This window comes from Cydia splendana, chromosome Z, assembly GCF_910591565.1.
Source record: "Cydia splendana chromosome Z, ilCydSple1.2, whole genome shotgun sequence".
Taxonomy (NCBI): domain Eukaryota; kingdom Metazoa; phylum Arthropoda; class Insecta; order Lepidoptera; family Tortricidae; genus Cydia; species Cydia splendana.
Window position 1 is genome coordinate 4,617,911 of NC_085987.1, and position 27,191 is coordinate 4,645,101.

Sequence of the window (27,191 nt, forward strand, 5' to 3'; positions counted from 1 at the left end):
TTTGATAGCATAGGCAGTGCAAGTGTTATTGATAATTTCATAGAAGTTTGACCTTTAAAATAACACTTGCACTTGCACGTTGCAGACTTTTCTTGGTCTAACTCTATTACATTTTTAAGGTCTATTAGTAAGTACTAGTTTTTGTCTCATAATAATTTGGCATCATTTGATTAGATTCTCAGTTTGTCGCGGTATACACTCATATATTGTTTATAATTAATAATTATTTATACTCACCGTCTTCTATCATTTTTAATTTCATTAAGTACCTACTCATCAAAATTCGAATTTGCTAATAAATCTTGTTCAATATTAAATGCCGGAAAAAATCCCGGAACTGACAATTCAGAATACCGATGTCGTCAGAATAAGGACGTAGACGTGCTGCGCGGGAATGGTGCGGTGCGCCGCGCGGGGCGCCCGCCTGCCCGTTCTACCACGCGTCTGCTTCACCCCCTTGAAAACGTAAAACTCGAGTATAAGAGCGCCTTAATGTCACTTGGTATATCCCTGCTTGCTCAAAGGACAAATTAACTATATAGAATACGTCTAAGCTAACTTTGCAGCGAATTGAAGCTCCCAAAATGTGGGATGTATTTATAAACGTCACATTTTCATAGAAATTTGACATCTATGATGTTATTGCCTCACTTTGTAATTGCAAATGTCTTGCAGAGTTAGCTCGGTCTCTACTAGAATTTCCGTTTTGCCATACGGATCTCTACTGAAACCGTGCGTTTTTGCACAAAAAACGTGCGAATTGCTAATTACACCTTTATTCTCAAATTTCGTTTTATGGCTGTATAAAAATGGTGCAATTAGACACAGGGGCGAATGCAGACGCATATCGGCAATAACTTTTATAGCATCTCAAATAAAGGCTTTTGAATTGGAATAAAAGAATTTGGTTGTTATAACTGTTACACAAATATACTGACTGTGCAGTTGAAAATACATGGTCCTACCATTTTTTTAATATGATTTTTTTTATACACACTACCTTACGGAACCTATGACTCTTTGGAAAGGATACCAGGAAAACACTACTAGAATAAATTCGGAATAACCAATCTAAAAAATTTTACCACTACGCAATAGAATGTTCTAATGTCATGTGGTAATTATTCTGATATTGTTGAAGAAGCTGTTAATGTTAAACGCCTAAATATTGAATAAATTCGCCTAGGTAGTGGCGAAAACACGGACTTCTCTTTGCATTGGACCTTAAGCATAAGCTATTTTCTTTCAAATATGTCAATACACTACTTTTCTCAAACTACACGACAGAGCTACAAGAAGAGGATACCTACAACCTTAGCCTACAACCGATACAATATACACGCGCGATTAGTACACCAGTGTGGAGCGTTAAATTTTATTACCGTTCGGGAATTTTGGATTTTTGGCATTCAACATCGGAGTCCAGAATTAAAACAAAAAAAGTTGCTAATTCACTTTTCGTTGATATGGTGCACCGTGCCGCTAAATTGTAGTAGCTTCGAGAATAATATTTAATTATCAGCTGTTTTGTTTTAATTTAAATTAGGTAGGTACGCAAAAAGGCAAACCTAATCTAGATAGCGGATAACATATCAAAGGACATATAAGTGCCGCTGCCAATGCAATTATAAGTAAAAATGTATACACATTACGCATAATTAAGAAAGATATAAGAGACGCCGCCTCAAATGGATATTCAGTACCTAAGCAGTATTTAAAATGCAAGCGTTTTTGGCGACCAGCCCTTGTTGATGGTATGGATACATTTGCCTAGAGACTGAGAGGCAAAGGAATTTTGTTAGATCTTTGCAAATGTCAATTATTACGTGAACAACACGAGAACAAACGCACGTCCGCTGCAGATAATCGTCAAAAAATACTTGTATACGAATGTAATATAAAGATGCCTTTTCTTTACACAGAAGCCCAAAAAAGCTGCTGATCGAATATGTAATCAAGTCTTCTTCGCAAAGCGTTGTTTCGTCATTATTGTTCGTTCCTGCAAGTCTCCTGGTAACAGTTTAATTAGACTTACCTCTTTTTTCACAGGCGAGCTGAAGCTGTAGACTGGCGGCATGTATCCCTTAAGGTCCTTCACGGGCCGGAGGGCCGTCCTGTTCCCCTCTGTCCTGTTCGCCGGGGGGCCCCTCAACTCTTCGATCTGTGTGCCAAGCAGCTCGTTTCGCAGGAGACAGCCATACACTTGGTAATCACGACCGCCACCTGGGCTGTCACTGTTGGCGTCTCTCTGCGATTTTGGTGGCTGGTTCTCTGCGCCTTTGCCTTTAGCTGGAAGATAAATGTTTGGTTGAAAAGATATATTCAGTGACATGCGACGTGGAAGAATAAATGTTAAATTTATTATACATGAATTACTTAGTTTTCGTCAAACAAACCTATATTGGTACTTATAGGTACGAAATGAATAAGACTAAACCACAAAATAAAGAGGATATTGCAATGACTAATTTTCAATAACACCGGGGTTTGTTTGAGGACAATAACTGACTTTAATTGTATTTATAAGTACCTAGTGTTATCTAAAGGACGCTTCAGCAAAATATAAAAGTACCATTTATAAAAGCGACATCGGTGGCAAAAAGCTTACTGCCACTTAGTAAGCTAAAATCTAATGGCATGGCGCTTGCAACTACAGAGGTGACCAAATGCACGTTGGCGGCTCTCTTAAGAGTATACATCGCTGTATATCACTACTAGCGTATTGCTACGCTTTATGCTGCCTTCAATACTTCTGGAGTTTAAATGGATAGTGACTGATAGTGAGAATATACTCGTATTTTAGTAATACGATAAAAATGTTATAAAACTCCGGGTTCCAACCGGGATTTCAAATAGTGGTAATAACACCTTTTTCTGATATCATAAAAATCATAAAACACTAAATATATTAGTAAACATGTGTTTGAAGCTTTCGCACATTATAATTAAATTGTTTAATAGCGTAATAATAGTTTGGTAATCTATTAAGATACAAAGTGCACACTCCCCTAAAACTACTCCAAAGGTGTAAGATCTTTAACAGAGTCTAATGTTCAGAAGGACCAGTATTAACATGGCGTTCAAAAGTGCATGAATAGATGTCGACCGTAATTCCTTAATATTACGGTTGAAACATGTCCATGCACTTTTGAACGCCAGTGTATAATAGCTAGTTTACATAGCCTCTAGATCAAATTCCACTGGTCTACCCGGCAATGATTGCACCACTAAGGCACTGATCATTGATAGACCTTATCTGTTCGTAATAAGGTTCACGGACGGTTAATGTAAACGTTCTGAGTCACGGCGCTGTATAAAATTAACAGTCTCACTCATCGAAAAAACGTTTAAAAAAAGAACTCTAGCTGCTAATCTCCATAAATAATTTCATCGTGCAAATATCCTATTTCGGAGCGGCGCACGCGCCGACGCTGACATATGCTGACGATATAAAAAACGGCCAAGTGAGAGTCGGATACTCACCCTGAGGCAATTAAATATTTTAGATTTTTTTTACTTGTAAACGTTAGGATTCCGATTGTCGTCCTTCGTATACGGGTTGTACGGAACACTTAAAATGCCAAGCTCGAAAATAAATTTGCAAGGGTTTCATGTATTTCAATTTCATAACAACTGCTTGTAAATGAATAAAGGCTAATAAAAATGCCAAGGAAGTAAAGGACTTTATTTTTTATCTTTACACGTTTTTTGAAAGTAAAATTGATTTTTGATTGTAAATGGAGTTTTGTATTTACTGCAAAAAATATTTAAATTGTAACGTTTTTTTTTCACCAAACTTAAACTAGCTGAGTTTGCGGAACATGTTCTTATTTGATGTGTCATGTCAAATATTTACGATACGGTAAACCTATATTTTAATAAAAATTAAGATTAAAAAAAAACAAAACCACTTACGAATGGGACCCTAAAAAACGTGCATTGGTAATTTGACAATATTTTGAAAGATTCCTAAGTCAAATTAATCGTTATTGTTATTACGCAATAAAACTTTAGCGGCAGTCTGAGGTTGGTGTCGTTGCTCTGCATTTATTAAAAAATAAAAACTCAAGGACACTGGCGTCAATTTGAATAAATGCTGTCATCGAAATAATCGCCAGCTGTTAAATTTCAATTTGTCATCGGAAAATTTCAAGACTTTTAGAGTCAGACCGAGAAAAGTCTGCAGCAATTTTGATAGCCCACGCAGTGCAAGTCTCATTTTAAACGTCAATATTTTATGAAATTATGACGTATAAATAACACTTGGGCCATCAAAATCGTTCCAGACTTTTCTTGGTCTAGCTCTATTAATAAGATTTGTCAAAAAAACATGCGCTATTATTGCCGACCACAAACAAGTCAAGAAAAGCGTATTCCCATTTTAAAGGCCAGTAACGCAGTTGCAACCCCTCTGGTGGTGCAGGTGGCCATGGGCGACGGTAATTGCTTACCATCAGGCGATTCGTCTGCTCGTTTGATGACTACATCATGAAAAAACCGGCCAAGTGCGAGTCGGACTCGCGCACGAAGGGTTCCGTACCATTACGCAAAAAACGGCAAAAGAAACACGTTTGTTGTATTGGAGCCCCACTTAAATAGGTATTAATTTTATTTTGTTTTTAGTATTTGTTGTTATAGCGGCAACAGAAATACATCGTCTGTGAAAATTTCAACTGTCTAGCTATCATCACGGTACATGAGTTACAGCCTGGTGACAGACAGACGGACAGACGGAGAGCGGAGTCTTAGTAATAGGGTCCCGTTTTACCCTTTGGGTACGGAACCCTAAAAAAATATACAATCCATAGCACAACTCATAACCGAAACTATTGTAACGAACCCGCATTCGATCTTCCAATTCTAACACCATCAGATCACCTCGACAGTACCATAACATTGTCACCGAACCTATAAACGTAATAAATGTATGCCAATTCCAGATGTTGGATACCTGCGAGGATTAGTTATTTTCATACCAATATACGAATATTGCAAGTTTGTAAAATGCTCGTAAAGGTTACTTCCACCCATTGGTTACGATAAGTCTGCCCTGTGCCCGTAGTTTTAAAATTGATTTTTATACCTTTTGTAAAACATTGAAGTATACAAATGATTACGTTATGGAGGGAAGTGTTAATCGCACCACACTGAATAAACCAACATTTTTAAGATACGTACTGCGGAAATACATGTTGCAAAAAAATCTCAAGACGTGAGAAAATCTCAAGCCCGGTTGCATGCATTCTAAAAATGTTTCTGCAGTCCCATGTGACATGAACGGTCATTACACCCCGGCTAATCACCTTGCTGGATCTAGCGGGCGGGCATCAATCAGCGGCGATGTCTGTCCGGGGGGCCACGGGAATAAACTTCCCAGTAATGTCTGAGACCTAAAATCGGACTAGTGGGTGGAGATGCGAATTTGACTTTGTGGGGGTGAGTTTAAAGTTCAAAATTGTACGATGAAGCTGATGTTTGATTTAGTTCGAATTCGGATGTTATAGGTAAGTGTGACATTGATATCACCCTATGTCGGTGACAGATGTTTATAGCTTATTTCATTTCCCGTCGGCAGGGCGTTCATCCTAAATATTAATAACCTGGAACCTTAATAATAAGGCTCCAGAGGAATTTGAGACTAACGCTCCCGCTATGAAATGTACGTGCCGAGGTTTTCCCAAGGTAACCCTAAATATTAATAACCTGGAACCTTCACAATAAGGCTTCAGAGGAATTTGAGACTAACGCTCCCGCTATGAAATGTACGTGCCGTGGTTTTCCCAAGGTAACCCTAAATATTAATAACCTGGAACCTTCACAATAAGGCTTCAGAGGAATTTGAGACTAACGCTCCCGCTATGAAATGTACGTGCCGAGGTTTTCCCAAGGTACTAAAGTATAATATTGGGTTCATTAAAAAGAAAGTGCACAGATTTAGAGACGGTCACTCGCATGTTTCCTAGAGTTTCCTCTTAACCTACTTCAAGGTAAATGCAATCTTCCGTCCTATCAACTTCAACTCCGATATATTCGAAGCGGACTCTATTCATCTCCCAGACCAGATATTTAGACCAATTTGTGACCATTCACTGACGCTGAATTGGATGTGGGTAGATACGTAGGAGGAGGCCTCAAAAGACGGTTACAATCCTTCCGATTTACCAAAATAGTCCTTCGTTCTCTAACTATTCAGCTTTGAATCGCGCGAGACCATATCCGGACGAATTTGGTAATGTTCTGACCATTTTATTCCCATCGCCTATGTTCTAATAACCAGTATAAGCGGAATGTTCGATTGCGTAGTTATTAAGGACCTCGAGGTCATAGATATGCTGGTTAGTCAGAGACAAATGCGCGCACGGCATGAATAGCAACTTTTTTAATTGAGCGTCTTTTGTCACGTAGAATGCCAAATACAGAGCCATCGTCCACACCTTGTATGGAGCGGGGAAGAGTGAACGAACTTGCAAATTGTATGTTAACTTTTGTCGGGATAGGAATTAGAATTGGTTACCGCTTCCGATTGTACTCGCTTCCGGAGCCTCGACAGGATATTTGGTCGAACTGTAACGTTGATGTGAACTCGAGTTTTCGATCGATTCGAATAGATTATTTTTGTCGGGTTCAAAGCTTTCATAGTCTGTTTTTTTTTATATTTAGGCTACTCCGGAACTCCAACCAGCGAAATTAATCTGTAAATAGGTTAACCGAACACTATCATTTGGCTCTATCATAGGTACACCTATTTTACCGTCAAAATTGAATATGCACATTTAATCTTATATCGAACTTTTGTTCACGAGTGCATCTCCAAGACAGATTTGTTTTATCAAACAATGATTGAATTTTAATAATTTATCTAGGTAAACTTTGTCTTTCCCTTTACTAGAGAAGACGATCTGAGCGCTACAGGGAGCAAATATTCAACAAAACAATAATCAACTAGATCTACCTATTTGTAGTCGTTAGCTTAATGGAAACGATGTTTTGTATTACTTTTGCTTTTTTAGTGTCACCTTATTTTGTAATACCTAAAATACAAATAAACGTTCAGCGCAGTGACACTGATAAGGTAAAAATCAAAGGTGACGTGTGCACTATCAACGCACATATCTCGAAAGTGTGTCATGCACTTGAGACTGATAACGATTTTGAAGAAAAATGTCTTATGTCACAATATATAATAGTGCTAACATTCTCACTGTTAACTGACACATCGTATACCTTATTGTAAAGGCATAAGGCTCACAAATGGTCAATCAAGAGTGTTCCTGTTAGTACAGAAAGTCCGCTGTCTAGGTAACAAAACCAATGTTTGATACGTAAAAAGCACGAACATATATCATATAATATGTTCGTGCTTTTTACCTATCGTTCGTATATTATACCAAACGTTAATTTTCGACTCGCTGTACATAAATCATGTAAATTCGTTCTTTCTGTTGGGGTTGCAAGTCTCCTGGTAGTTTTTTTGCGTCATTTACACATATGGCTTCATGATCGTAGAACGAACAGTCAGCAGCAGAAGTTACTAAGCGGGCGAGTTGTTCTAAATAACTTAACAATACTTTATTTGTTAAGAGAATAAGAGTGCGTGTTTGTGCGCTAATTCTGCTACCAACTGAACCTCTTTAAAGGCTTTGAACTGAGTGGTTAAGACTTCCTAAACCTCTTTTCTGTGTATAATAAGATTGATAAAGATCCTGACCAAATTTTTAGTCATCACTCATCAGTTTGCATTTACTCTAGAACGATTTTTCGGTTCTATACAGCACCGAGGTTTGAGCCTACGATATAATATGAGAGCCCGGGAAGTGGTGTCATAAGGTGCAAATTTTGGTATCGGATGAATTCACTTAGCACAGATGTAATATACGTAAAGCTAAGCTAATTGAGCCCGGTAGACATCCGCCACCCCCTGGCAGGTAGGCAGGGGGGGCAGACAAAGTAATTTGTAATGGATTCAAGCTTTCAACCACATAATGAAATGTTATATAAAAAAATGGCAATTGTTCCGAAAAGTATTCTTCGCGAAACTTGAATGAAGGTTATTGTTTCTAGAAAAATTTCCACTTGGCATTATTAAAGCAATTTGAACATACTACAACAGTACCATCGCCCACACTGTTAACTGTACATCGGTGGACCTAATGCCTTTTGTAATAAGGTCCACCGATGTACAGTTAGGAGTGTTGCTGTTTGTACAACTGGAACACTAAACGAATGTTTGCGTTGGGTTAAATAATAATTTCAACTGCATATCGTTTTAATGAAAACGGGCAGATGTAAATAGTTCAAAGGAAAAGAGACTGAAAGTTTTTGTAAAAACGGTACATAATTATGCGTAATTGTTTTGGTCGTATGAGATGTGATTTTTAATTTGTATGACCGCAACAGAATGCTTAACATTAAATGAACACTTGCAGTGCCGGGTAACAGTATAAGACAATTCCCTTCCCAATCTTTTTTTTATATTGTGACTTGTATTTTTGGCGACAACGTTGTAAAAGATATCTGTGTTTAGCTCTTATCTAGAAACTATAGATCCGACGATAACGACATATTCACTAGCATAACCCCTGGAACAACATTGCAACGCCTTGACACAGTTTAAAAACTCCAGACACTCCAAATTTCTTATTTCAAGAAAACTTGGCTTATGCTACTCGTATTGGTCAACAAAAAGTAGGTATATAGCAGTATTTGTTAAAAGACTTGCTAATAAAGTCACTACTTCATCATTACGGTACGAATGAATTTGACATCACAATCAGCCATTTTCATTGATCATTCATGAATCCCGCTCGAAGGAACAAATCTAGGTTTAAACCTAAAGTCCCGTTCCTTCCAAGAAGCATAATTATGCCGTGACAGTACTCGCCACAGCTATTTCGGTGGGCACTAGGCGAACTAACAGTACACTGCACACAGAGTGCATCACAAGCGCATGTTGCAACTACTCAACTACACAGACAAGCAATAGATACAGGGTTCCTTCACCTCGCTTATCGGCGAGTTAGCCAATAACTTTCTAAAGTAAGTTCTGAAATGGCGTATGACGCAGCCATCTTGTAAGTTTCGACGTGGTTTACAGGATGTTTCTCATTGGATTTAGGAAACTACAAGTAAATACAATACTAGTTAATCCTCTTTTTTGCCCAACCTCAAAACAGATTTACAAAGACACACGAATTAGAGAGGTCTAACAGGCGGCCTTATCGCTGAAGGCGATGTCTTTTTCGATTTATAAGGTCAGAAATTAGCAAGATTCTGATGAAAGTACAGGGGAAGTTTCTGAAAGGAATTCGAGGACAGTGAAACATAAGTATAGTTTGGTATTTTTACTAGAGTGGCCGACAGGCGCATTCTTTGCGACGAAGAACATCATATTTGAAATCATTGGTCCGACTGACAGATATCCCGATTGGCAGACGAGTGAAGACGAAGAGAAGAAGAGTTATATTCAGATATATTCACCCTGGTTTAAAAAACCACACTCTGTAGAGCAGCAAAAATAAAGGTCGCTAATGGAGGTGAAGTTAAGACGTTCCTCTTTCGAAACAAAAGTGTAGTTCCAACCACGTACCAAACTCAAACATACCAAAATCTCGTAACAACCAGTAGTAAGAGCGCTCTGAGACTGCGTAGGTAACGGTTACTCAGTTATGGCTGAGATGAATGTGGATTTACAACCAATGGTATTGGTATTGGTACTCCTCTCATTTCCGCTTCAGTGGAAAGGCAGCCTATCGCACTGATGCGTATCTGCAAGCCGCTCCGGGATGAGAGAGACAGCGCTATGCAGGTATATAAGGATGCTCCGGTCGAATCCCGGAACGGCGACACCCCATAGATTGTTTCAGAGCTCACATTATATTGGAGATTGAAAACTTGCGCTGGCGCAACCCGTCCGGTTATCAAACAATGGCGCTTGTGCAGTTATCGTTGCATTCACGTTATCAGGTGACCTGGCCACCGTTTCAATAATAATGCTTTTCAAAACATTCGTGAGTCAAAGGTTCGGCTGCATAATGGCTTTGTTTGGACTGATTAAAAAAGGAATGCTGCAAGAACTTTCGGTTACTTATAACTCTGTCATAATGGGTTCTTTAGTGATTATGTTATCGGGATAAAAGGGCATTCAGTAATAGATAATTCAGTTATGTCATGCTACTTTTAGGGCGTCCGCTAGCTGGCGCGGGTGCACAGAGCGGGTGTACGCGGCCATTGTAGGTAAAATCCTTCGCATGCGTCATATACTATTTTTCGATGCCCCGCTCAACCGCACCCGCTAGCGGACGCCCTTAGATAACTAGGACAGTTTGCATCAAAGACCAAATCTAATAACATAATCTACCTATTCTAACTCTACCTATTTTACCTTTCTGAAAATAGCGATAGGTACGTTCCGGACGTTAGACCTTATTAGCGAATTAAACCTATCAGGAGTAACTTGAATATTACTTTATATGACTTAAAAATAAACCGGACAAGTGCGAGTCGGACTCGCCCACCGCGGGTTACGTACTTTTTAGTATTCGTTGTTATAGCGGCAACAGAAATACATCATCTGTGAGTTCAACTGTCTAGCTATCACGGTTCGTGAGATACAGCCTGGTGACAGACGGACGGACGGACGGACGGACGAGTAATACGGTCCCGTTTTACCCTTTGGGTACGGAACCCCAAAAAGCACCCAGTTTTTAAACAAAAGCCCCCATTTAGACGGTTCAAGAACTTGCATGCGATTCTCGTTACATTGCGGTATTTGGTTGACTAAATTGTACTCTAGTTAGCAATGTATCGAATATTGCATTCAAGTTGCGCGATTCAAGATATTATTTTAATAAGCATAAAATGACAAGAAATTCGCGCTGCGCGGGTAATCCTGACCTACAAAACTGATAACTCGAACTTATCAGTATCTCCTTCTTTTAATTGCACTTATTTTACGCTGCAAATACGGTCAAACATTTACTCAGGCGATATGGAGTATGTTTTTATGCAGAAGAAAAAAATCGTAAAAGAAATTCAGGCTAGCGTATTTTTCTGCCAATATACGGTCGTTTCTGTGACAGTGATAACCACGTTTGACGTGTTACCTCCCTGTCACACTTACGTACGAATTTACAAGTGCGACATAAGCAACACGTCGAACGTGGTTCGCGGACTTCACGGTGGGCCCTTAGATTTCACACCTGCAATACCATCGATCGTCCACACAGTAACCGACAATTCGTATACATTATTCCAATGGCATAAGATCCATCGATGGTCAGTTAAATATTGTTGTTATACGCCTAGCGTCGAATGATGGTCCCTATGACAGTTCCTTCAAGTCTGTTTAAGTTGGGTGGACATCAAAATAATAATTGAAGAGATGAAATTTTACCGTATTTCTGTCACTTCAATGTTACATTTCTAAATAAATTAATGTAAATTAAACCTCCAAAAAATGTCAACTAACATTTACGTAACAGCTACTCCATATAATAAGTTCTTGGCAAAAATTTCATTTTTGGTACAAGCTTTTAGGTTACCTTAGATTTCATTACATAGTTACATACAGGTCGACCTAATAAAAGCTTGTTAATAAGTTTTTGGCAAAAATTTCATTTTTGATACAAGCTTTTATCGCCGACTGTACTTTTTTTTCCACATGCAACTAATACTCATCGAGACAATTCTAAAAACCCCAAACACAATTAAGTTTCGTTGTTTTATCACAGAGTTCCTATGGCCACCTCCGGTCTCCATCATCAGATCAGCTCGACAGTACCATATTATTGTATTGTCATCAGAACTACATACAGTTGCCAATTTTCATGACGCTACGATCCTTGGAAGATGGTTAAATTAGTTACCTTAGATTCCATTACATAGTTACATACAGGTCGAGAGTTCCTATGGCCACCTCCTGTCTCCATCATCAGATCAGTTCGACAGTACCATATTATTGTATTGTCATCAGAACTACATACAGCTGCCAATTTTCATGACGCTACGATCCTTGGAAGATGGTTAAATTAGTTACCTTAGATTCCATTACATAGTTACATACAGGTCGAGAGTTCCTATGGCCACCTCCTGTCTCCATCATCAGATCAGTTCGACAGTACCATATTATTGTATTGTCCTCAGAACTACATATAGCTGCCAATTTTCATGACGCTACGATCCTTGGAAGATGGTTAAATTAGTTACCTTAGATTTCATTACATAGTTACATACAGGTCGACCTAATAAAAGCTTGTTAAAAAAATGTGCTGTCATAGGGACTATCATTCGATCAGAGGTATATAAATAAGTACTTGGTTTGTCAGAATATGTTCTCGTGCATTCGCTTTGTAAACAGGCAGTTTAGACCGCAAACGCGGTGAGCAAATTTGAAATTCTAAACGAATTGGCTCGCTATGCAAAATCAGAATGCATGCACGTCGTGACATGAGGCGTACGGCTAAGTTCGTCAAACTAAGCTAACCTCTTGCTCAGTCTCCAGAAATGTTCGACCCTGTAACATAAAACATAACTCAAACGCGACCGCTCGCGTCACGCTATCTAATGAAATTTACACTAGGTGTTCTGAATATTACCCGTCAAGTTTCCGTATGTGCAGTTTTAAATTATTTCATTAATATATAATTTTTATGGGTAGGTAACGAGTTCGAATTACAACTTCTGTCTAAGACTAAGGTCACGTAACGATTACTAAATTTGGAAGTCAGTTACGATCGGAAGAAACGTCTATTGTCACTCTCAAGTGAATCACACAACGAATTCACCCACGTGGTTTGAATGTGAAATCCGCAACAGCACGTTTATTAATAGGAAACGGGGTGCAGTCGGCACTTTTGAACTAGGTGTGGGGTTTGAACCCAATTTAGTCTATAAACACCAACTGTGAGTGTGCCAAGGACTTACATTTGTGTGTCAATCCACACTCCTTGACTCGAAAGGTTTAGTTCGCCCGTATTTTTATTCATGCACTCATTTTACTTGGTACAAACTGTCAAACACCGCTTTAACCCTTTAGTGGGTAACGGGAAGATATTTGCCGTCATACCACTCAGATATTTTATTTTTTTTCTCAATGAACGTGTTGTTAGTTACCATAAATTTCGCATAAGAGAATATACTCGTACCAATCTACGAAAAAAAAGGAGAGCTGATAAACGTTATTCCATCCTTTGTTAAATGATGAATCTTAGGTCTGAACTTAGATTTTTAACTATTGCCTACATTTGCACAAAAATGTTTGTACATACAATTTTTTTTGCTGGATTTATCCGATAGTCACAATTCTCTAGTTTCTGAGACAAGTTTGGCGATATAAAGTTTAAAGAAAAAATATCTGTTATTTGATAATTTAAAAAAATGAAGACTGCAATATATTTGCCACTATCCGTTAAGTGTCTGGTGTTTATTAAAGGAAAGGGTAGGTTAGGCTACTATTGTTATTGATTTATATATGGAGCAATAGCTTAATTCAATACTTCAAATTATTACATGCTAGCAACCTATCCACAGTTTTGCTGGGATTACAATACCTACTTGGAAATAATATACAATACCTACATATAATAGTATACAGGGTGATTCAGGAGACGTGAGCAGGACTAACACCGCGCATATCGTTCATTATAAGCAACTGTTTCGTATCAGTATTAGTGAGGTTAACGTTAATTTTCTAGTCGTGTTGAAAAAAAAAGTTATTAATTTTTTTACGACATGCATGGTCACCCGAAAATTAGAATACTAAACTACCGATATTTTGTGTCAAATTGAATGTCATTACTGTCATCACGGTCTGGTTACTTTTGAAAACTCGTATCACACTCAAGTTTGACAGTTTATTTTCTTCGTAATCAAAATGCCATTACGGTTAAAGAGGTTTTATGTTTATTAATTAGGTCCTGTAGGGTGACCATGATTGTTGAGAATTAAATTTGCCCTCACCAAAAAGTAAAAAAATAGGAAAAAGTGTTGTTGTTTCTCCTAAATACGACGGAGATCGATCAATTATCAGTTACTGAGTGTGCAGGATTAGTCCTGCTCACGTCTCATGAATCATCCTGTATATTAAAAATATTATAAACAAATCTTTTTAAGTTAAATAAAGGTTTAAATTATTTATTATCATTCTATTGGTTTTTAATTTATTCATCTTAGATACTTCATGCCACCCGTAGTTCCCCCGGCAAACTGACATGACGGTCTTGTCACTTACTGCCCTTGGCTGATATTAGCGGCAAACATATTGCCGTCTTATAATTCAGAAAATATAATTATTTCTCTTTCTCAAAAATCATAAAAAAAAATCATGCTGTGCGTATCGTTAATGTTCTCGATTCATTGCTATATAAAAAATGGTCAAAGGGTTAACAAGAGACTAATACTAATGAATTTTCATACTATTACATTTGCCGGCCAAGGCTTATTGACCTGGCACTGCAAATTAGGCGCAGCGCCGTACAGACTTTCATAAATATTTGTTTATAAATTAATTTAGTTCACCATTAAATGTATCATATCAACATTTATTCATCATCATTAACATACGAGCCATGTCACAACAGATTAAAGTTGACACTCCGTCCGAGCAAAAAGAATAGATAGTATAGAGGGGTCCTGTCATTGTAAATTTTGTAGTCACAGTAAATTTACTGCCATCTATCTACACACGACTAAAACTCAAAATGAAAACGTATAAAGTTATCAAAAAATGTATATATATGGATAAATGATTTTATTATTTTTATATCATTTTGATCCATGTTCATTCAACTAATATCTATGTGTTAAAATTGTTAAATATGAAACGGTGTCGTCACGCCATCTAGCCGAGGATAGGCTAAAGGTGTGTGCGCCATCTATTCGAGAATGACTTTTGCTTCAATTCCGAGGCACGTTTTTTCCTTAGACTTTATTCGTCTTATACGAAGTTAGATATGTCTTTGGTCCGAGTAAAGGTTACTTTACGTTCACGTCAAGACATGAGGAAGGACAAGACATAGGTGTTATTTACTTTAGATAGGTGCAATTATTAAGTGTGTGCGCAATTTACCAGGATAACGTGTCAGCATGAGTAGGATTCATATGAAGCGTTACCCAATATACCTAACCTAAACACAGTATATGTTTTATTCCAAGTATAGTGACTTGACGCAACTTGACTTAAATCGACTAACTAGTGACTAAGTAAGTACTAAGGAGTGACGAGAGCTATTCATTTGATCTTAACATGAAATATAGTCGTTTGGAGGCAGAGCAGCAGTGTGTTGTTTTTCTATAAAATTGAGAGCATGCAATATGTAGGTACATATATGTTCATAATTAAAGATGTGCAAGATACGGAAAGTTTCCAAAAAGTTTGAAAACTTCTCGGTAATTATCATGAGAATTTAACAAGAAATGAACAAGATGGAAAAGTTTGAAGTGTTTCACTTCTCGTACAAAATTATGAGAAGTTTCTGAAATAATTTAATGTGGAAATTTCACAATTTTGGAAACTTACCGTACCGACGGCGATCAGTACCTATTCATAATAAAATCTCATTTTGATCAATGAATATCAAAGTTTTTGATGAGGTATTAGAGACATAATAGTGGACTTCAGCAGCAGCACCAACGCCGCGTGTTACCTTTTTTTTATCGCCTTTGCAGGTACTGTCGTTTACTCCGCGAGCGTTTGTATGAAGTCGACATACTGGCTATATTATATAGTGCTATGTGGACATAATGATAGTGACGTAAATACTGTTAAGTGTTTGTTTGAAAATTTTGTTTAAACAAGTAAAGACCTGTTTAGTACACATTCTAGTATTAGGATTATTTTCTTTATAGGCTTTCGTTAACAGGAGTTGGATTTTTCGTATACACTCGTTACGATTTTTTATCGACATAGATATAAATAAGATTAATAAGAATAAGTCTATTTTGTCACGTTTAATTGTACTCCTTATTTTGACACTCTAAAGCCTAATATTTCATTCGCCTAATATTTTATTTATTTCGTAAATGCACGGATACACTACACGTAAAAACATTTTAAGGATAAGATTAGCACTTATTATTAATTACATTGTCCATCATTGATAATGGGCAAATGGAAAACAGTCAATTCATACAATGTCAGATTAAATAGAATAATAAATAACAATAAACTTAATGACAACATTTTCTAATAGAAATTATAGAAAAAGCATTAGGTAAGGTTTACCCGCGGCGCAGTGTGTATAATACTATGAAAAAGTAGCTGTTATCCCAATCCCCCTATATTGTAACTCGATTGATGGTATTTGCTTAGAACAGGTGGCTGGAACACACAGGTGCCTCGATAAGGAGGCCTACATTTCATGTAGTCAGGACTAAAAGAGCGTTTGTTTACGTCTAACGTTTATTTCATTACATATTACCGTGAGACGTCGACAACGGTAAAAGATCTTTCCACGAAAATGTAATTAACGATCCAATAGCTCACAAATTCGTCTACGTAGAATGAGGATTGATGAAAATCCTATTTCCTTCCCTGGGCCCTGGGCCTGAAACTGCCTCCATAAGTACCAAATTTCTACTAAATCGGTTCAGTTGTTTAAGCATGAAGAGGGAACAGACAAGACAGACTTTTTGGAGTTACTTTCGCTTAACTTCAAACTCGGATAAATCCATTCGACCCTCTCAGCAAATATCTACCCTATTACCTTTTCTTAATACCAAAATCTCATAAACTGACAGATTGATTTACCCGAGATTGAAGTTAAGCGACTCAGAACTTAAATCTGGTTGTGACCTGCGCGTCTACATATTCGTTACCATAATTAATTTCATGTGTATATCGTGAAACCATTGCAAACGTAAGCACACACTCGCTAGGCCCGAGTGCATTGAACCAAAAACGTGGTTAGTTACTTAACACATCGAGTCGTGAAACCAAACTTTTTGCACGCAAAACTACGCTTTTTTTGTTTTTTTACCTAATACGTGTAGAATGTTGACGTTTTTGTACTGTACAGTTGATGAGTTGCTGACGTATTGGTTGAAATAAAACTTTGCTTTAACCAGTGCTGGGAATTTTAGTACGATGAGGGATATGCAGGGTGTTATCAGAAAAAGTGCCTTCAGATTGCCATGTATCATTATTTAAATAATTTTGTCTCAAAAAATTTATAATAGGTCTATAATATATGTACGTAAAAAACCGTCACAAAACAGACATTAATTTTGTAATGCTCTAATAAATTAAAGGTATTTTTGCTTAAACTATTTAATGTGTGTGGTGGTCAAATCCTGGGTCCAAACCTCGGTTGTGCTGTATAGACCAGAAAAAACCCTTACTGAAAATAGCTTACGGCAGTAGGTACCCATAAATAAAACCGTCCAGAATGGTTATCCCAGTAATACTAGATATTACGGTAATTTCGATATCCAGGGCTCGTTTCCCACCATCTTGGTATACAAACATACAACTCAAATAGACGGTGATGTCAGTAATCCTAATTCCGTCGACATCTATTGATCACCTCGTTCTAGATCACTTTGACAACTGTAAAATCCCTTATAAAGTCCCATCACACACAAAAATCTACATGAAAATCCGACCTTAAGTTTATAACAGCATGGTTGAGTTTTGAAGGCAATATAATAAGGATGTAGACGGTTTAAAGTCACACTTGAACTGATTAATGCTCATCTCAGGTGTCAAAGACGTTGACAGTACAAAAACTGACAATTACAAGTAAGTACAATAGTACGGCTAACATTTATCAAATGCATTGCCCGTACTGTGATCCGCAGATCACTTACACACGAGACGGAACTTGTAAAACGCACAGTCACAACATTGGCGCTTCCATACTGATTTAATATATGAGCTAGAGTCGCTCAAGCTAACTTTGCACAAACTTAAACAGGACAAAGTGAGGCTGTGTCATGATAAACGTCATAATTTCATAGAAAATTGACATGCCATACTTTGTTATTTATTGCAAGTTTGGGACAACTATTTCTATTTTATTTTGCTCATTTCTGTTGCGCAAACTATTAAGACTCTACATTTACTGTTGTAGTTAGTACAGAATTGTCATACCTACGTCATATTTACTTGAAACGGACCATGTAAGACGACAATTCCTATAATTTGGTCGCGGATTATTTATACTTGCATAAAGCTTGCTAACCCTACTTTTGTATAAGTGTAGTGTTTGATTTTACATATAAAAGAAGAAGTAACCGTTATTTGCGGAGTCTCTAATTAGTAAGTACTCTGCTAAGATTAGACGTGATACTGTGATCGATGAGTGAAAAAATATGGCTGACAATGGGTAATTTGTTATTTGTGTCGTTATGTACCTATTATTTATTTTATTTATTTATTATTTATTTTTAAACTTTATTGCACATACAAAAAGTACAACAGGCTATTACATGTATACATACCTCGTGCTCAGTAGCATGTGTACGTAAAAAACTTATCCCTCCATCGAGTATATTTACTTTGAACCGCCATTAAAATTGGAACTTGGCTTTCTTTAAATGTGCAGCTTTTATGCCATAGGTAAAGACAATTTAAGTTCAATGTGGCTATTTTCGTCATAGGGACTATTCCGTCTACTAGCGTTTTTCTCGAACAACGAACAAAATTGATAATTTCATAGACAAAGCAGCGATTGCTTTTAGTTTCAGCTATCAAAATAAATTGGTATTTTTTCCTACTATTGAAAATCAAAGAAATATACGCTCGTGGACGAAATAGACCCTATGACGGAATTAGCCACATTGACCTTACATGAAAAATAAGTTTTTGGCAAAAATTTCATTTTTGGTACAAGCTTTTATCGCTGACTGTACTTTTCTTACGACAGACAATTAATACTCATCGAGACAATTCTAAAAACCCCTAACACAATTAGGTTGCGTTGTTTCATCACAGTTCCTATGGCCACCTCCTGTCTCCATCATTAGATCAGCTCGATGGTACCATAATATTGCATTGTCATCCGATTTATACATGCGTGCATAATTTCAGCTCAATCGGAAACCGGGAAGTGGATCAAATTTAACTTGCAAGATTTGATTACAAACCGACAGACAGACAGACAACGGTCAGGTGAAACTAAATAAAAGCTTGTAACAAAGTGCGACAATACATGGGATTGAAATATCCCAGCCACGAACGAGTCGTTAAGGGGCCACAGGTTCCCCCTTAAACTAAAACTTAGCACATTTTCTAACAATGTATTGAATTTTGTATGTTGTAACCAAACCTTTCCCTCTTTTATCTAAAATAAACAACTTTATATAACGATCGCTCGTGCACCAGTCATGAGACAAGTCGCAAAAACTAAACTACTAAAACAAAACTTGCACAAGTGTCATTAGCTACTGGTATTTTTTACTCGAATTACGTCTTGAAACCAAATTGAAGCTACCGTTTTTACCGCCGCCATCGCCCGTCAGAGCCTCAATGGGGCCAATACTGTTAGCACTGTATAAATACTAACCAGCAATTATTGACCTTCTGTGGACCATATATCTTCGCAATAGGGTCTATTACGAATTGTCAAGTGGTCGATGGTAACTTGCGTATTGTTTACACTACTGGTAAAATCTAAGAGCACGGTGAAAATTACTGTGTACAGTATATTAATTAACTTTTGTATCTGACTCTAACTATTGATATCCGGTGGTAGCTATCACCCAAATCTATTGACCAAATTTTATTTTTAGACATGCGTCTCTGGCGGTTTATATGTAATATAGAGTCTGTCTAAGCTATCTTTGCGCCGATTTTAATAGAACAAAGTAAGGGACTGTCATTTACATAGAAACTAGACATTAATGATGTCATTGCCAGACTTTGTCATTACAAATGCCATGAAGATCTAGCTTGGTCCGACTCTCAGTAAGTGCTCCGTGAAAAAAGTTTTATACGGAACACTAAAAATGAGGTACTACCCAAAGTTTGGAGACAGAGTTACCTCATAGCTCAACTATTAATCTAGGTATAGAAATAAAGGCAGGGCATCAATCCGACGGATTATGATGTCATCTTGCATCTCTGTCCTGTCTGGACATGTCCAGCCTTCACCCCGATCAGCTGGCTAATGCGACGTGTATTTATTGTCTAACATTCATCATTCATGTCATCGGGCCAGGGGATTTAGTCACAGCTCACGTGGACAGTACTTTGATTTGTTGTAACGACGAAATCGTTTCAAAATTTTTGATTTTTGAGGCGAGACGCTTCAATACTGACTTTAATATGTATAGGTAATAATGATAGGTGGACCATGTTTCTAAAGTTTTTTCTATAGCCACTTCATGCAATAATTTTATATTACTGATAGCACCAAGAAGGAGCGTTGCATATAGAAGACACTTGGTTTGACTGACGTGAAGATACTTAGCTATTACAGAGTATTTTCATGACTATAGAAATAAGGGTGCTAGGCCTACCCCTTATGACGTAGATCTGAAGCTGTAAGATAATGCGCACAGACACATAATGTCTTTAGTAAAAACCCTTATTTTTTAGGGGTGGTGCACAAATCTCGCGAGGTGTTTTCGGCTACTTTTTGACAAATTGACTAAAATCCCCTAATGCAAAATAATTGACCTGGTGATGTAACCAATCCCACATTATTACCGCGTGTTCACACGCGCGTTTCGCGCAGTCATGCGAGTCAACGTACTGTCCATGAACCTACACTGTGAATATTATTTATAGAGCCTTTGATATTTATTGACTTGTCTATGGTTCGTCTATACCTAGCCACATCTAGGATTCAATACTTTTTATTTTGTGCCTGATGTTTCTATAATTTATAATGGTCTTAGTGGTTACACGCAGGTTTTTGTTTATATTTTTTAAGTTTCTTAGTTTTTATGTCTGACATTTGATGTGAAATTTTCATTGTACGTCCGGTTTAAGTGTTCAAACATTAGGTACTTATGCTCTTTAGATTACTTTTCACCCAAGACTGGCCTTACTTTATCGATGTTTTTGTTTAATTCACTCTATCTAAAAAAACATTTAATATCGCATTTTGACGGGTGTCGTTCAGAGCCACTATAAACTTCACACTTTATGGTGGCGCTTCTACTGGAAAAGTTGGGTAGTAACAGGCACTACTAGTTAACGCAAACATTACCATTAGTCATTCGAGTTCAGACAATTTCACGTGTTGCCTTGCATTGAACTTGTAGTATTAGTAAGTATCAGCTGATCGGAGTGAATGCTGGTCGACACGTCTGGACATGACTACGGTGCAGGGTGACGTCATTATACACGCTCGCATTATTTTATAACCATTATAAGGAAAGGAAATATAATAATTTATAATATGCAAATTTGTTCACTGAATATCAAGTTTCAAGAATAATTTTTCTCATCTATCGGTCAGAAAAGAAGAGCAAAGGAATGTAGGCATACATTAGAACTCCTTTTCATAACATTAACAGAGCGAAAACCCCAAGTACTAAGAACAGATAAAAAGACCACATTGAAGTTAATCTAAGTAAGTTTTGAAGATGTACAGCCACAGAATTTAATTTCCTACCCATTATCAAGTCAGCAGCAGAAGTTGCTAAGCGGGCGAGGTGTTCAAAATTACCTTGACACGCTCTTATTCTCTTAACAATAAAGTCGCGTCAAGATCATTTTGAACACCTCGCCCGCTTAGCAACTTCTGCTGCTGACTGTACATACCTTATCACAGTGACAATCAATATGAAAGTCGCTAGAGACCTCATATTATTGTCAATGTGACAAAGTACAAAATGGATAGAAATAAATTGTTGTTTTGTACAATAGTTTATACATACATACATACATACAAAAGGAAATTTAAATTCTTTGACTGTACAATCAAAAAAAATAGGTATCTTAAGGTAAGCGCATAACTTTTCAACTTCGATTACCTTTAAAACTTATAAAAGGTGGCAAACCAATAACATCGGATTCCCAAAAGCCTTAAAGGGGTAAAGAAACCATTACCTTCCGAGTCAAAATATCGGACGAAACATTGTTTAGCAAATGTCGTTGGGCACAAAAGGTAAAATGGGAGTTGACTCAGCTGATAAGTGCGTTGAACCTACGCATGCACCCAAAGGCGGGTTGAATCATGGACTAAACATTTCTATGCCTAATTCTGGACGCAAGATAAAGAACAGACACCGGAACCCCACCCAGAGTTTACGCAGTGACGTGCGTGGTGCATTGCTTTTCGAGTAAAAATAAAATATTAGTAAAAATGGTTCCCGCCGAATTTCTTGCGCCAGTATATCTTCTTGGGGCTGTGGTGTCGGGTTAGAATCGGTGATACTTTCTGACATTCATAAGTGCTTTGTAATATGTCTAAATTGAAGAATAAAGACTTTCACTTTAAGCGTTAAAAGGTAGATCTTGTACTAAACACCCCTGTCGACGATTCTTAATGTTTTCTCTTTGGACAAAAATGGAAACTCACGGAGAACTTAGGCACTACAAAAAATGAAAAATCGGTTTTCGTAGTTTCGGTTTTCGATCTGATTTAGTTTAAAATGACAACTGCCGTAAATATTTTCGCATAAAAACAATTTTTTGCCGTAATTCATTGGCTTCCATCAATCTAGCGACGAAATACGGTTTATCGTACAGTCAACGCGCAGATTAATGCGCATTTTGACATTTTACGAGCGTACGTCCTTAGACGTGACCATACCCAAGGACAGGACTTAAGATAGGTACCTACTACCTAGAAACAGTACTATTATATGTGTGATAAAAATAATAACAGACAACATACGACAGTCAATATGAGTCATGATTTTTTTTACGATATAGGAGGCAAACAAGCAGATGAAACGTATGAGGGTAAGTGGTTACCGTCGCCAATGGACACCTGCAACACCGGAAGGGTTACAAGACTTACAAGTGCGTTGGAGGCCTTTAAGATGGGAGCATGCCCTTTACAGTTCATTCCTAAGCGTAGCTGTGCGAGGCAGGAAGTTTCATGAGAAACGCACAGTTGAAGACTGCTGACCATGTAATTGGTGAAGATGGAAACGTTATGGCGTAGAACGATGGCAAAATGAAGCGGCAGGGATTATTCCGAAAAATTTATCGGAGTACTACGTTTACACGCGATAGAAAATTCAGTGATACCTATGTTGTTATCACTGAAAAGCAATTGCTTTGCGTATCGATCGTAAATTTATTCAATTTACGTGACGTTCGCTTGTCAAATTGTGATGATTTATTTAAGAATCAAATTTTCTAGTGACTATAAGATGTGAAGTTGTCAAGCGGACCCCAGGCTCCCATGAGCCGTGGCAAAATGCCGGGATAACGCGAGGAAGAAGAAGACTATAAGATGTGAAGTTGTCAACTGACGATTTATTTACACAACTACATAGCACTGCAGAATGACTCGTTTAAAGAGGCTGCGGTGGAGTGCAATCTCGGTGCAACGGCTAATGCAGGCTTTCACCGTTCGCCCGGAAACCGCAATCGACAGGTTAGGTGCAGTTTGCAAATAGAAAGGCTAGGTTCGTGACTTAGGTTTAGACTAGCAGTAGGGACCACACTGAAGCTAAAAGTAAAATGTATAGAGAACGCAATGCGTAAGGGACACTGTAATATTTCCGCAAAAATGGCTGATTAAATTTGAAGTTGCTTCGTCGTATTGGCTGGTAAAATTAACTTTTAAGTGATTATCTAGAATGTTATAAGATTAATTTGGATTTGATTTGTAATGTTTTACTGTTAGTATTTTCTTCTCGTTGGCGTGGTGGAAAAAGCAGTAAACATTTGTATGTATTGTGTGAATCATTGATGGAATGGCGTACAACAGGATATTCAGGCATTTAGAGGGATATATTATGTTCAGAGATTTGATAAGTCCTTACTCGAGATCAGCCCTTGTAAACATCCATTAGGCATTCCATAAATAGCCTGTAACAAGCTATGCCTTGTCCTCAGGAAACCAGAATACGATTTCCGTCAAATATTTCCTACGAAATTCGCTTTCGTTTCCGATCTTAAGGAATTAAATTCAAATTGAATATTTTAGCAAAGAGAGCATTGTTGACGAATATTATTACTTCGAATTATGAACCTAATTACTGCAAATTACATAAAACACTATATTCATAATTCTAACCAGTGTGCAGCTGATCAAATATTTGCCAAAATCGTGGCGGCGTGGGCCACTGCAATCTTACAATTCACAAATTAGCACTTTCTGTCCAAGCGCAAGTGACGTTTCCTTAAACGTCGTCGGGTTTTACTAATATTTAAACAACCGGAACACTTATATGATTGCGCTGTTTTAATTTTTTTATCGAGATAAATTTATTGATAATTTGCCTCCACCCGCGTAGTTGTTAAATTTCATCCCCATTTCACCCCCTTACGACCTGTTTCAAAGTATTGTTGCATTAATTTAAAAAAACTTAACTCTCAATAAATAGAAACGTCAGTTAGAAAAAAAAATCAATAAAAATAATATCATGTCAAAGCACAATCAAGCTCTTTTATCAAAATACGATTCGTTTAGACTAGCTTCTAAAAAATGACATATCTTTACTGTTCGCTTTTAGTTTAAGTGTTTCAGTGATTGTGTAGATCTAGCACTGTCCACTTTTTAGGGTACCGTAAGAGTGACAAGAGACTTGAAAACTGTTACTATTAATCTTCATCTTCCTTGCGTTGTCCCGGCATTTTACCACGGCTCATGGGAGCCTGGGGTCCGCTTGACAACTAATCACAACAATTGACTTAGGCACTAGTTTTTACGGAAGCGACTACCATCTGACCTTCCAATCCAGAGGGGATACTACGCCTTATTGGGATAGTCCGGTTTCCTCACCATGTTTTCCTACACCGAACAGCAACTGGTACATAAATATCAAATGATATTTCGTACATAAGTTCCGAAAAACTCATTGGTACGACACGGGGTTTGAACCAGCGACCTCCGGGTTGCAAGTCGCACGCTCTTACCGCTAGGCCACCAGCGCTTACTCCTTACTTACAGCGTATCTCATGATACGTATCAGATAGAACATTACAGTATATTATTTGCGTTGGATCTAAAACAGCCTACTAATATTATAAATTCCAAAGTAACTATCTGTCTGTCTATTACCTCTTCGCACTTAAACCGCTGAACTCATTGAGATAAAATTTGGTATGGAGATAGTTCGCGACCCGGGGAAGGACATAAGATATTTTTTTATCAGTCAACATCATTCTACGCGGTTGAACCCGCGGGCGAAGCTAGTATAAAAATAATAAAATTAGATCAGAACTAAATGGTTCAACAAAGGTACATTTCTCACACTCTGACAAGAAGCACGATTTCTTCGCTTTTTTTTCGCATTGCACGAAAGTACGGAACCCTCCATTGTGCATGGTATGACACACTTGCTTAGATTTTTTACAAAATGTCAAACTTAAGTGGTCTCCTAAAATATGAAGCGACTGACTAATCGTCATGAAGGTAAAATATTTTTTTTATCTAGAGATATGCACTTAGCATGTAATCGTTTGGGTTCTTTTTTTTTTCATCTAATAAGAACACAAAAGGATTTTATTTACAGAAGTATTCAGAATAAGAAAGAGGAAGAAAGAAAGAATATTTTGCGGTTAAGGCATTAATTCGTGATAAGATTAGATTAAATTAAGGAATACTCGAATACTGCAGATGTACTACTTAGAAGTACATACTCGTATACTGCAAATGTATACCATAACGCTTTAACGCTGTAATTTCATTATCTTTCTTAACCTTATGTATTTGCAAATTTGCATACATTATTAAATCTGTCGCCATCTGTCAGTATCATCATCACCAGGTCAGCCTTTTATCGCCCAATGTTGAGCATAGCCTCTATTCGAGTACGCCACTAGTCCCGGTCCTAGTCTCTTCCAGAAGTGACCCGCAATCTTCCCAATGACGTCCACCCAGTCGCTGTCAGTATATGAACTAAGGGCCTACCGCGAATTACGTTCGACGTGTTCGACGTGTTACGAATTTACAAGTGCGACAGAGAGGCAACACGTTGAACGTGGTTCGCGGTCCCTCTGAACGCCTAAATGCCCAGACTGAACAATACTAGAGCCTCCTTTTGTCCACCTCAAAACCGTGAGTCACCAAATCCTAATATGTCACTAGGCATGTTCACTGGGGCCATTTCAGGGTGTTTGACACGGAGCCGCTGACCAGCCTTCACCCGATCCGATCAGCTGTGGTGATGTCATTATTATCCAATGTTTGCTTAGCACTTGAACGTTTAGGTGTGTTAGGAGGCCTACGATGCCCGGAGGTTGTGAGGCACGATTTACATGGTATATACACATTATTGTATGCTGAACTCGTTCGTTTCCTGTAGACATCGCAAAGTTGAGAGGATCAAGTGCTACTCGTATTTTTTAACTGTACTGTAAGGCATGCGGGATACATGTCTTCAGTATTTTATTTGTATTTGTTAGCCTGTTGTGTCCCACTGCTGGGCAATGGCCTCCCTCTCTTTCTTCCACGCGACTCAATTTATCCGAATCTATCCGAAAGGCGTCAAGATCATGCCACCATCTCCTAGGACGTCTTTTTTTGTTTTCAGTAGTTGAGACTAAAATAAGAAAAAGTTAACTTTGTCATGTCCACTGTTATGTTTGTCCACAGAAGTGACCTTTTTGTCAAATGTGTTTGACCAATATTACGAGATCTGATCTCTGTTTTACAGCTGTGATAATAGTTGCCTAACAGTGACAATTCGCCGTGCATTGCACAGTCAATATTGACGCTAGGTACTAGGTACCATCCATGGTCTAATAAAACATGGTCTTCCATTCCCAGAGTGACACGCGATTACGTCACAATAACATTGCCACTTTATTTCAACATAACATGTTACATGGGTACATTATACCTATGGTTAATAAGTTAAAATATTTCTTTATAATTTTATAATTTTCATATATATGTATTTTAGCTTAAATTTTACAATAACACGTCATTTTTAATTACTCGTTAGCAATATCTTCCGATTCACGAAAGAAATTTCAGACTTTCGGGTAATTCTGTTTATAATACTGGCAACACAGGATAGCGCTATGGACATTTGACAATTCGGATCTAGATAACTTCATGCCCTGACCGTCATCCTTGTCGAACGCGTGTTAATTGTTATTTCCTTCTCGCTCAGTGTCA

At 37.7% G+C, this 27,191-nt stretch overlaps 1 protein-coding gene across 1 annotated transcript in view; it reads right to left on the minus strand.

Annotated features, from left to right (window-relative positions):
- Nucleotides 1–27,191, minus strand: part of LOC134804284 (fizzy-related protein homolog) — a 78,524-nt gene that overhangs the window by 39,046 nt on the left and 12,287 nt on the right. Inside the window, exon 3 of the mRNA XM_063777281.1 lies at nt 2,036–2,289. Coding sequence (XP_063633351.1) covers nt 2,036–2,289 — 254 coding nt within the window. The remainder of the gene's footprint in view (nt 1–2,035; nt 2,290–27,191) is intronic.